Source organism: Neopelma chrysocephalum, unplaced genomic scaffold (assembly GCF_003984885.1).
Source record: "Neopelma chrysocephalum unplaced genomic scaffold, ASM398488v2 Primary Assembly neopelma1_72, whole genome shotgun sequence".
Taxonomy (NCBI): domain Eukaryota; kingdom Metazoa; phylum Chordata; class Aves; order Passeriformes; family Pipridae; genus Neopelma; species Neopelma chrysocephalum.
Genome location: NW_020897732.1, coordinates 3,049,783 through 3,063,182, shown reverse-complemented (window position 1 = coordinate 3,063,182; position 13,400 = coordinate 3,049,783). Strand labels below are relative to the sequence as shown.

Sequence of the window (13,400 nt, the reverse complement as noted above, 5' to 3'; positions counted from 1 at the left end):
GTTGTTTCTCTTCTCCCCTCATACATTTCCAAGTCGGACAGTGAGACCTCTGCTGTTAGTAAAAGTGCTTTGCTGTGTTATGAGGGAAAATCCATTTCTGATCCTCAGGGAGTTAATGGCAAATGTGGGAGACCAAACAGAAGACTTAAGCATTTCCAGGGCTAAAATATCAGCTAAAAAAAATGTAGCTTTTATTTATTTCATCCTTGAAAGGGGGGAGGGGTGTGTGAACTGGAAACAGAAGAACTGATCTACTCAAACAGCAAGAGCTAATGTTAGGTGTTGTTTGAGCATAAAATTTCTAACCTCAGAAATGCTCCAGACTGGGAAAGAGATCTACCACTGGCCAAACCAGCTATGCTGAAAACAACTGGGACAGCAAATCAACTTTATAAGCTTTGCAGTCATACACTACAGTGAAAGTGGATATGACCCTCTTCAGACTGTATCAGTTGCAACACAAACTTTGTAAGAACTGCTTTGAACTGTGACCAAGTTAACATTACATTTATGACTAGAAATTGCATGACAATAGTAACTGATTGAACTGTCAAATTATATAAATGTTTAAATTAATCTCTTACTCAATAACAACAATTCCCAAACCATGTCTCTTAATTTTTCACTGAATAGGCACATAAACTTACCATATGGAAATTCATTTGTTGTTCTAGATCTTGACATTACATCTCATGTATTTGGCTAATTCTCTTGAATATTTAGGTGTTCAGTTCACACCTCACAGGTGCTATGGAAAAACACGACACAGTCCTATAAGAACTATGCATACAGACAGCCACTTGCAGACATGACTGTGGGAGACAGGATACTATATAATCATGGTTGTAATGCAGAAGTGAGCAATTTATTAGAAAAGTGAAATCCATCTAGCCTGAAGAATGATTTTCTTCATCACTGTGCCTTTATCTTTTCCTGTGTTCTGCATTCCCTGTTTTTACCTCCCTCTTCTATTTGCAGAATGATATTTCCAAATACCTGAATTAAAACTGCATTATTTCATTTTCCCTTCACACCATTATATTTCAAAAGATACTTAGATTTTTTATTATATTTAATGTTTGTGATCTAGAACTAATAACTACTGAGCTTCAATAGCAGTATTTGTAATATCATTTAGATATCGTTTGTAATAGCATTTAGATAACTTTTATTATTATTATTATTTCTATAAATAAAAATTAAATAATTCTCATTTTGTTCTTCACTAAGTGGGACTATTGGTCAGGAAGACTATAAATTGAAAATTTATCAATATTATTTTTTTACCTCTTAGAAAGCTATCAAATTATAAATCACTTATTTCTAACTACATATGAACATAGGAACCACAGGAAAAATTAGTTTGTGTCCTCAATAGCCACAGAACACCCCCCCCCCCATATTTCCCCCCCCAGGATACAGGAAACTTCCTACTTCTAGAACATCCTTTGGCTTTCCATCAGTTTGGAAATAAAGTGCAAACATTTATACTCCACAAGGTGTCACTCTAAAACAGCTGGGGAAAAAATAGTCACTTTTTTGCTTCAAACTTCACCCAAAAGGTCAGAAATTAACAGCATTTAAATTTAAGAGTGAACTACCAGACTCTACTCAAAGCTACTACAATGCAACAGTAAAGGCAGTGGGTATTTTTCCTTTTAAATAGTGTATTTCAAAACCAGTCTATTTTTAACTTATGCACCTAGCTGAAGAGTGCAAAATTGTCAGTAACTGTTTAAATCTGGGAGAGCATTCAGCAAGTATATTATCAGGATACATGCCATTGTCCTTTAATCAGCTACTGCTGGCTGGGTGAAGAAGCAGAGAACAACATCAGACCCAACAGCTTAGGTCTGCAAGGTATTTAAGCTTTTTAATAAAATACATTTTGTTTATAAATACACTGTCCTTTTAAACAAATTTGGTATATTCCATAGAAATTTGAACATCCTCCAAAAATACAAACAGTTGTCAGCAATAAAAGTAACAAAACCTCGCTTTCTATGCTTCACATGCAATCAGTGAATTAATTCTCTGGAATCTAATAGGAGAGAATTCCCAGTAAGTTTTCTTATAGTTAACAAAGCTTACTTTCCAACTTTTCCTTTAGTAAGTCCATGCCCTCATTGCTAACTACCTATTTTCATGAACTTTTGAGAGATCTTTGACAAATCAACTTTAATTGACATCAACCATCAGGTTCAAAACATACCAGAAAAAATCAGACATGAGCGACTGTCATCTCACAGGAAACGAGATCAGTATTTCAAGAAAAAGAAAATCATCCATGAAAAAGAACAAAAAATGTATGGAACATGTCTGTTAGCATGAGGGAGATAACTATAGGTGACAATTTACACGAGATACAATAGAACTGGAAGCAATTTTGAAATGTTAATGCTTTTCATCCTGTGCTCAATACTGCAGAGCTCTGATCCCTGCATAGACTAACAGGGTTCTTGCACAAAAAATACAGAAAAAACTCCCACAATCAAACTCAAAATACCTGCCTGCTTGTGTTACTCTGTAACAGTGCAGCTTTCAAACACTTTGTTCACTCCATCCTGACTTTTTTTCCTGTTTCTCTCTAGCTATATTTCACGTTAGGCCCATTTTTAGTAGACACACTTCAGAAAGGCTAATTAGGTCAGGCCTCAAATGAGAGAAGCAGAAGAATGTCTGCGTCAAAGATCTCAACAGATCTGGGCTGCTCACCTGGGTCAAGAAAGCTGCAGTTGCAGGCCCATGTCTGGATCTCTGACGTAACTGAAAACTTCACAGTTAAAGATGCAGGGGTGTAAGGATTTAAGCATTTTCTTGTTTGTATGGCAGCTGACAGACTTCAGAAAACTTTCAGTTCATACAAGCAGGATCTTGGGAGAATGTAGTTCTTCAAAATCAATTTCATCACGCAAAATGCCTCAGTATGCGTTAAACTTAAAAACGTGTTTGCAGTTCTCTCACTCCTGTAAGAACTAATGAAAGCTAGAAATGTGATGAATATCTTGCTGAGGGGAAAAAAAAAAAACCTTAAGAGAACTATTTTAGAAAAAGCAAATCCCATGGCTTGTTAAACAACCCTGTAGCAGCTTTTAGCCGGTGTGAGCACAAACACATTGGGGAGGGGGAGGGCAGAATCATGAAAGTGAGAACATTAGAAGCCTCATTCAAGGATGTTTGGAAAGCATATTTTTGAAGCCACAAAACAAAAACAATGGCTTGGCTAGGTAACCAGATTTCTGGATTGTGACATTTTTATAGCTATAATTCCATTCATGAGATGTGTTAATCACACCCGATTCCACTGATATAGGCTATTAAAGGAGAGGAAAAACCTCAGCAGTAACCATAACAAATACACTTCCTTAACTGTTTTTCCATTCAAGTTACACACAATACAATGAAGTTATTTTTTTCCTTAGTCTACATAAAGCACTCAACTCTCACATATTCTCTCTTTTTGAGACTTTGTTCATATACACACCTTCTGCTTCATACTATATCAAACAAGCCAGTTGCAAGAAGGAAGTTCTAACTCAGAAGTAGGAAAAAACAGAAACCTGAGAAAAAGTACTAGAAAAACTCATTAGACACAGAAGAAAGTGATTTTTGCTACCTGTCATTGCCTGCCTGAATAAGATGCTATTAAATTACCCTAGAATTTAAATAACTCATTTTCTTCAGTTTTGAAAGGAAGCAAATACTAGAACCAACACAGCTTTTGCCGGAATAATGAAATCATTGTTATCGCTCATCCAGAAGAGCCTCAAAGTGCCTTAAAAAAAATCCCCAACCAAATGAAGCCCCCTCCCCACACAATATTTTATACACGAAGGCTGACAACCAAGAGGCAGTTACTTCTGTCAGCTGCTTAACAGCTCAGCATTCACTGCAGGCTTGCCATGTACACACCCATGCACTAAACAGAAAAAAATGTGGGCAAAATGAGTCAATCCAAACCAGAAGCTGAGCAGACCCCTTTGTTTTCTCTGAAGTGATACTTCATTCAGAAAAAGATCACACTAAATTTAGCTATTACACTGATGTCTGCAGGATAACAGTACAGACTAGCAATTATGTTTGATAAGAACAGAAGGAAAACCAAATGGGAGACAACTTGCACTCCTTAAGACTGTATCAATGCAACCAAAAAAATAAATCCAATAATTATTCTTGCAAACAGCAAAATCTATGGGAAATAACAATCAAAAAATCCCCTCAAAGAAACTAAATCCACACCTATTCACACAATATGCTTATTTTAATCCCTTTTTCCCAGGTCACAAGAGCTGAGGCTGTTTTAGGGAGTCAAGAGAGATCTGCCTGGATAGTCTAGAGATTTCTCTTCGTAAGTCTGCTTAAGAAACAGCTATGACTCAAAGCTATACCCTAAGAGGAAGCTGACTATTACATTCCTCATCACCCACAACTCTAGAAGACTGAAGACATTTTTCAAGAGACCATTCTCGCTAAGCTACATGAAAATCTATTTGGAATAAAAAAAAATTAAAAATCCATGCAGTCTTGAGTACAACCTCCTGTAAAGGCCAATCCTCTAACTATCAGTTGTAAAGAAATTTGCAAACAGTTGTGTGGTTTCAGGAAGAGAGAAGAGTTTCGTACCATAGGAATGCAATTTTCTTACAGAAAGAAAAAACACAGTTATTTTGGCCTTTTTTTTCTGACAATGAAGACAACAAATTCCTGATTCTGACAAATCCAAGCTTGGGCACTGCTCAAATTCTCTTGTAATAAACCAACTTGGATTCATTTAATGTTTCTTTATTAAGAATAATAATAATGTGTTGAAAAGGTCTTTTCCCTGCACCACATCAAGCATTCTGTTTCACAAATGTAAACTGCAATCAGGTTCCTTTGGAAATTATTGGTATCCAAAGCTCAGGGCTATATTTTTATTAGGGAAATAGGTACTTTCCAGTCTTGTCAAGTGACAGAGTGACACAACTGTCAAGTAGGACAATTAAGAGGGAACACCTCTTCAGTTACTGTTTCTACTCCCAGAGGTTGCTAAGAATGTAGAAAAAGTATCAAATTGTGGTAAAAGGCATTAAAACTAACAACACACACATGACAAAACAGAAGGCAGGTTTTGATCTTGTGGTCAGGAAGTTCTTTGGAAAGAATATCGAACCCAAAGCCTAGTTCAATTGAATTCAGACCGCAGTTAAGTTTCAATTTTCAGATTTCTTCCATGAAGAGTAAGAAGTAACAATGAATTAGTTCCAACCATTTCCACTTATTCTGCCCTTTGAAAGGAGCACTAGCAAGTACAGGAATTTATGCATAAATGCAAGCTTGATGAACAGTAAGTCAAAAGAAAAATTCTCTTCCTGTTCACAGCACGTGTGGATTCCAGTACTGGCACACATTCAGGAATATTCAGGACACTGATGTAGAACAAATTGAGTCCCACAACTGATCTAAAACATGAGAGGGCTAAATTGACACTTTAAAGAGAAAAAAACAAATTCAATGAAAACTTTATGATTTATTTTCCTTTGCAATTTAAACTAATTTGTATATTCTAGCATATATCCTATCTATTGCTTTAATCCTCTGACACACCTCTTGAACAGAGATCTAGGCTACAGCATTCCCATTTCACTGAAGTATTTTGGAACCTAAGTTTTTTGGTATTATTTCTCTGACAAACCCCAGTGGTACACAGACTTTTCCTTCAAATCTTTATTTAATCTCAAGTAAGTATCTCAAAGTTTTCAGTGTACATCTCTCAATCCAATTCAGAACTTTTCAGGGTTTATTCCTTTAAGTAGTAATCTGACGGCAGATTCTTGGCATTAGCGCACACCTGCCTTTGCCCATTTTGACATAAGTTATTTCCTTCATCACATCTTGGTTCTCCTTTTACCAACTGAAGATTTAAAATGTTCTTATTCAACAACAAATTTGCTCATTCTTACTTTAAAATACAGAAATGTGTGTTGCTAATTCTTTCAAAATTGTTATACCGAACTGAATTACTGAGAATGAAAGAATAATGCATCATTAAAACTCTTCCTTTTTTCCTAGTCATAGCCTAAATGAGCCAGCTTTTCTGCAGTTGCTTCTCTGAAATAGGATATTTCTCCCTGGTGCAGATAAACAGATCAAATGGAATTTTCCAGAACGACCATACGCCAAGAGCATTTGCATTTAGCTTCCATTATTAACAAAACACCCCCTCCAACAAATAATCATTTAAATAAAAAATAAACATTAATCAAATGTCTTAAAAATAGGGTGGACTACTCTGTGCATAAGGAATTGGTTGGATGGATGCAGCCAGACAGTTGTGGGCAATGGCTCTATGCCCAGGTCAAGGCCTGTGACAAGTGGTGTCCCCCAGGATTCTGCCTTGGGACCAGTGCTCTTTAGTATCTTTATCAATGACATAAAGAGTGAGATCAAGTGCTCCCTCGGCACAGTTGTGGGTGACACAAAGCTGAGCAGTGCAGCTGACACAACAGAAGGATGGGTTGTCATCCAGGGGAGCCTGGACAAGCTTGAGAAGTGGGCCCATGAGAACCTCATGATGTTCAACAAGTCCAAGTGTGAGGAGCTGCAGAGAAGGACATGAATGAAAAGCTGATCATGACCCAACAATGTGCTGTGCAATGGCTGCACATGAGGCCAACTCCATCCTGGGATGCATCAAAACCAGCATGGCCAGCAAGGAGGGAGAGGATTTTGCCCCTCTACTCTGCCCTTGTGAGATCCTACATGCAGTGCTGCATCCAGCTCTGGGGTCCTCAGCACCTGAAAGACACGGACCTGTTAGAGCAGGTCTGGAGGGGAGCCACGAACATAATCACATGGCTGGAGAATCTCTTCTATGAAAATATGCTGAGATAGCCAGGTTTCTTCATCCTGGAGAAAAGAAGGCTCCAGGGAGACCTCACTGGGGCCCTTCAGTACTTAAAGAGGGCGTATATAAAAGAAGAAAAGCAACTATGTACACAGGCAGACAATGATAGGACAAGGGTGGATGATTTTTAAACCGGAAGAGGAGAGATTCACATTAGATGTCGGGAATAAATTCTTTACTCAGAGGGTGGTGAGGCACTGAACAGGTTGCCCAGCAAAGCTGTGGATATCCCATACCTGGAAGTGTTCCAGTGAAGTGGATATTTCAAAGTTTACTTTACTTTTGTTCCAGAGCTGCAACAGAGCCCCAGAGGTCAAAAGGCAGCTTGTTTCCTCCTTAATCAACTGATGTGGCTGCGAGAAGTGAGAGAGAAGACTTCTTACAGTCTCACTTACGTACCTAATAGGACTTTCAAAAGATTCGAGAAAGTTATCCTGTGTATTTCAAGTAATTTGGTAAAAAAGAAAAAATGAAAGATATACACAAACCAAGCCACCCCAACAGGGTCAGAGTGAAGTGGGTTAAATGCAAATTCAGTTTAAATTAAATTAAGAAGTCTCCATGACTTCAGTATGATTCCATCCCTCCTCCCCTCCACACACACACACTCCCCTCAGTAAAGCCAATTAAGTAGGAACCAAGCCTTTCTTCCTACCACATCAGTAAGGCAATGCTGCTATTACTTCCAGCAAAGCTCCCAAATACTCTCCTCACAGACTGTACTGGCCAACAAACAATTAGATCACTCCTGAATTAAAGAAATACCCAGAAGCTACTTTGCATAAGCACTATTTTCTTTCAAAGCACAATGGAAAGTGGCACATTCTGTATTTACCAGAGCTGTAATCTACTTTAAACATGGGTTTATTTTAAAGATCTTCAGCTCTCACCTATGGGCTATTTCAAAACCCAGTGAATCAGCAAATAGTTACTGTTTATTGGAAAGCTTCCTTCTTTAAGACACCTTTATCATCACTCAGTAGTTTGCTGAAATTGTGAAAAAAACTGCACCATCAGTCTTCGCTATAGGCAACTGTCCACAGGTGTACAGAATCAAGAATGTGAAGTATTCAGGGTGCAAATTTAAATTTTGATATACAGACCTCTAATAAATCAAATATTCTGCAGACTACAGAAAATTTAGATAGCAGCCATATAACAGAGAGCTTCTTACAAGTATTTACAATATGCTTAGTATCATGTCATGAGCTTAGGTGTGGTTTTTTCCTTTGTCCTCTTCCAGATACTCATGGCTTTTAAAGCAGCTCAATCAGGTGTTTAAAGGAAATCAGACACTACACAGGTTAAACAACATGGTTCTATTAAAAACTATCTTTAACCATGGCACTCAGTGACAGCAATACAATACTTTTTTTCCACAAAGCAACTAATATAAAAATATGCCATAAAATCATCTGTAGACTAGTATGCTAGTATACATACATATAATCATAACATTCTTTTATAAACTCTTTCCTGAGATACCTTGGGTGGTTTGATTTTCTCATATTACTGGATGCATCATCTTTATAATTCATCTAAAACAATTGTAAAATATTTTCTATGTGCAGGACACTCAGTAACATGTAAAAAGTAGTATGTAAATATATGGCAAAGAAACAGCTCTTAGAAATTATGCGCTTTTTTACTCTGTTATATTTTTTAACATTTGGCTCCTTGGGAGACGGAAGGGAGGAGCATGAAAAACCTGAAATTAGAGCTATGAATGGACAAAAAGCAGGAAAGCATTCAGGAATGTTAGGAGTTGGAATATAATATAAATGACACAAAGAGAAAGCCATAATTCACATTGGCTATGTATTGTCTTATAAAGCAACTGGACATATCTTAGTTCACAGTATAATAAATATTTTTACTAATCTGTTTTGGAAGAGCAAATGTCTTTTAGGGTTTCAAGCTCCTGTATAAGTTTCTTGTTCTGAACTTCTAGCACTGCAACACGACTCTCCAGACATTTTATGTATTCTTTCTTCCGACGTCGACATTCTTTAGCAGCTTCCCTGCAAAAAGCAGAAGTAAAAAGTGCAAACAAAAAAGCCATTTGCATGCCATTAGAAAGCTCAGCAGAGTATGGAGACTATGACAGAATTCCAAATTTTGGAATATCTCCCAAATCAGTCTGAAAACACTAAGCAAAACTGGGTTCCACAAGGGCCTCAAGTGTCTCTCAAGTTCATATGGCAATCTGTAGAATTGCTTCCTCTCATGCCTTGATTAAAGTTCATAATAAACGAGGTCCAAATGAAAGACAGTTATTCTGCTTTATGACAATAAAGATCTTTGAGGGCCTTGAGTTCCTCAATGAGAGTCTTGTTTTGGTTTTCAAGCACAGCCACACGATTTTCAAGACATTTGACATATTCTTTCTTCTTTCTGCGACATTCTCTGGCAGCTTCCCTGGAACCAATACAAGGCAAATGACTACAGGAACAGCCACAATATGGCAAAGACTGGATAAATGCAATTACCTGCAATCCCTGTGGTTCCACAATAACAACAACAACAACAACCAACTGCTGGATTGCACAAACAGAACATAAGGTAACAGCCAAAAGCAATAACATAGTTAAAATACAATTCAAAACAACTAGAACTTGAAACTAATTCAGCATCACCAAATCCAAAGATGGAACTAATACACAGAAGAACTGAGAAAAATAGTGAGTAAATGATAACATATTGACTTGAATTGTACTAAACATTAGGATGGAAAGCAGCATTTCTTCTTCCAGTCACATTCCATTTTGTGTGTTTATTGGGAGCATTATCTTCTGCCATCAAAATCTTAAAACCAAACCCAAAGAATTTACTTTCAGAAAACACAAGCATAACACTACTCTCTTCAGATAAAAAGCTAGATGCCAAGCTTACTACGTGCTCTAAGTTTTTACCTTGAGGTAAGAACATACAGTAAAATTTAAGCCCAAACAAATATAATCGATTAGCATTTTAGAACTGGCCATCTGAGCACATTCACATGGGTCTGTATTTTTTGTTGGTGGCATATGATAGCCTGATCCATTCTCATAGTTCTGCTCAGAACTCTGTTATATTGAAGCTAAACACTTTAAATAGTGTTTTCAGAGCATGTGACTAAATAAGCATTCAATTTCAGAAGAAATATTAGAAGTACTGGGAGTCCACTCCTTTACCACCTTGGAACATGATAAACTCTCAAACCATGAGAGTAATGTTTCAGCAAGTTATGAGCTATAGCATAGGCACTAGTTTTAAAACTGAAGAGAGGAGATACAAAAGGAAGCACAACAATGCAGTGATTCTCATGAGTAATTTAAAATAAAGGACAGGCATGAGAGCAAAGCAATACCATTAATTTGATCATAAGGCAAGTGGTTAGTCAGTGTATTAGAGATCTGCACAGCAGAATATTTCTTCTACTAATCTGCCAATGATAGAGATGGCTACACATTTAAAAAGAGACAGACTCCCTTAAGAATAGAAAGAAGAATGCACAGAGAAAGACTGATATTTAAAACATTCAGTCAAGTCCATGCCAACTAATTAAAAAATATACAGCCACCTCACACAATACGCCTCACAAAATGACAGGGGCACTGCAAAGTAACTTATCCCAGTAGTCAAGTATTTAGGAAAGTCTATAATTATCATTCCATCCTAGAATAAGTCCTCTTCATAGCATCATTAATGGACAGCTGCTAATGAGGTCCTCAGATATTTTCCTAGCTAATTCTTTCCTGGGATGTTTCAAAACGAAAAAGCCCATCCTGTTCATTTTACTGTCAGAAGTAGGGAGGAGGAGAATTAAAATTCAAAAGCATAACTCCAGATCATCACAAAAATTATCTGATACTTATTTCTGCATTACCATACTATTTTCAAACTAAAAATCTATCGGGATACAGTCAACTCTAGCTTTGCAGAGTCAACAGCCAATACTCTATGCTGTAAGGATGTGGGATGACTGACAAAGAATTTCCTGCCGTCCCTTCATCAATTACAAGCAGTGCTCATGACCCTATGAAGAAAATTTCATTAGAACGTTTTGGGAGGTTTTTTGAACCTGATTATGAATTGTTGTATAGTCTTACCTATTTTTCAAGAGTCTCAGCTCTCTCTTGCGTGTTGCCTCTTCTGCCATTTGCTGAGGACTATGCAAAGTCCCTGGTGAGGCTGCCATGACCACTCCCTGAGGTAAGGTAGTAGTGGGAGTTCGAATCTGGTAAGCTGGCATGTCTCCAGTGGCAGCTGTATAAAAGAAACATATTTTAAATTTTATGGCAAAAAATAACTATGCATGTGTTTTCTCTCTGAAAATAACATATTTCTGTCAATGAGTTATCTGGGATCCCTGATCCACAGAATATTTCACAGGTCTGTAATGTCACAAATATATTTTTTACCTTAATAATGCTTATTTCCACACTGTAAAATATTTAAATTGCTCTAGCATGTGGCCCCACTAGCCAGCCAGACTGAAGCCTGTGAAAGCTTCCACATGGCTCTCTTCAGACAACATGGGGAAAGCTGTTTGAGAAACAGTTTAAGCATCCACACTTATTTCCTGTTTGCACAATCCCACAAAAAGATGGCCCTGCTGTTGCAGCCACCGAGGTTTATATGCTACCCTGTTCTCTAACAGATTTCAGGAGTCAACAACTTTCTCCTCCTTCCTTGTGATAGCCACAGTACCAGCCTTACGTTCCCTCTTCCTCTTACTACGGCAGTTTGGCAACCCTTGGAAAATCAGTGAGAGCTGCTGTTGCTACAATGAACAGGAGCAGACAGGCGCTCATGAGGACAGGAGCATGATGACCACAGATAGGATGCTGTGGCATTAGCAAGAGGAGGTGGCAGTGGTTGCACAGGAAGAGGTGTATCTGTACAGTAAGTCAGAGGGCAAAAGTTCAGATTCATCTCCTGAGCCTACCAGTTTTGAGCTCTCCCCAAGCTAAATGCTGATTTGACACATTACTTGAAACTGATACCTTTCTGATAGTCTCATTTAATTTCTGTATTTCTGGTGTACTTTGTTCCTACTTGATGTACTTCAACTTTAAAACACTGTGAAAGTCCTAAGCACTTGTGACTTGTCTGACGTAGAAAAAAGAACCAAACAAAAAATGTATCCCTCTTCAAATTCTAAGCAAGTACTTATCTGTTCCTCTTTATAAATATTTTATATTATTACAGAACAGAACTTCAAATTTTCTCATTAAAACAGCAGAACATAAAAGATGACATTTCAGAGGCTATTATGTTACACTTAATTTATACTTTAATTCTTCAAAGCAATATTCAAATAATGGAAAAACTTGTGTGTCATGGTTTAACCCCAGCCTGCAACTAAGCACAACCACTCACTCACCCCACCCACCACCCCCCCTCTGATGGGATGGGGTAACAAAACTCATAGGTTGAGATGGGAACAATTTAATAATGGAAATAAAATAATAATAAATGTAAAGAAAGGATAATAACTAAAAGAAAGAGAAATAAAACCCAAGAAAAACAAGTGATGCAAATGAAAAGCAATTGCTCACCACTCACTGATGCCCTGACTGTTGCCAAGCAGCAGTCCCTGGCCAGCTTTTCCTACAGTTTATGTGCTGAGCATGATGCCTTATGGTATGGAATACCCCTTTGGCTAGTTGGGGTCATCTGTCCTGGCTGTGATCTCTCCCAGCTTCTTGTGCACCCCCAGCCTACTTGCTGGCAAAGCATGGGAAGCTGGAAAGTCTTTGACTTAGAGCAAGCACTACTCAGCAACAACTAAAACATCGGTGTGCTCTCAACATCATTCTCATCCTAAATACAAAACACAGCACAGTACCAGCTACCAGGAAGAAAATTAACTCTATCCCAGCTGAAACTAGGACAACTTGGAAAAATAAAATGTAGACACAAATATTTTGGGGAAGCTGACAAGTACAGAAATAAAGAAACATCAACTACAGGGGGAAAAACTAAACTTAATAAAAATATACTATTATTCTTATTATATTAATGCAGATGCTTCACTAATTAAATAAAAAAAACAGGATGAAGTTGTGTTTAGACCACAATTCCACAGCCATGTCCTAAAATCATTATCAGCTTAAACCCCTTGCACCTCCCCCAGCTCTCCATCCTTCGGGTAAAAGTGTTTGTGGAATTACAAGATGAACTGGACCAGTGAACTGACCTGGATAATCCCCTGGGGATGGAGGGAGGGAGGGAGGGAGAAATCGGCTCAGAACAGCCCTGTGAGCACTGACAGGCAGCTGCCATGAACACAGGGCTTGGTTGTCTTGTACATCTACAGGGGAATTACTGAAGCCTTTCTTTAAGTTCTCCACAGTCATGTCAATGGAACGATACTTCAGCTCACTATTTATAAAAATGGAATGTTAGTAACTCTTTAGGCTCACCTTTATGCTGGCCACATTACATACATTTTATAGACTCTATGTTAAGAACTACCTTTTTTCTACTTCATCACTAGGCATAAAAGAGATGTTGTCTTAGTTTGTAT

At 37.7% G+C, this 13,400-nt stretch overlaps 1 protein-coding gene across 8 annotated transcripts in view; it reads right to left on the bottom strand.

Moving 5' to 3' along the window:
- Window positions 1-5,761: 5,761 nt before the first annotated feature.
- Window positions 5,762-13,400, bottom strand: part of CREM (cAMP responsive element modulator) — a 37,845-nt gene continuing 30,206 nt past the window's right edge. For 4 of the 8 annotated variants that reach the window (XM_027686971.1, XM_027686974.1, XM_027686973.1 and 1 more), the window contains 2 exons: window positions 10,978-11,134; window positions 8,688-9,304 (listed from right to left, as the gene is read on the bottom strand). In XM_027686971.1, the coding sequence (XP_027542772.1) occupies window positions 9,160-9,304; window positions 10,978-11,134 (302 nt within the window). In that variant the 3' untranslated portion in view covers window positions 8,688-9,159. Of the gene's footprint in view, window positions 9,305-10,977; window positions 11,135-13,400 lie in introns of all 8 variants that reach the window. The other 4 variants (XM_027686972.1, XM_027686976.1, XM_027686978.1 and 1 more) reach the window with 2 other exon arrangements.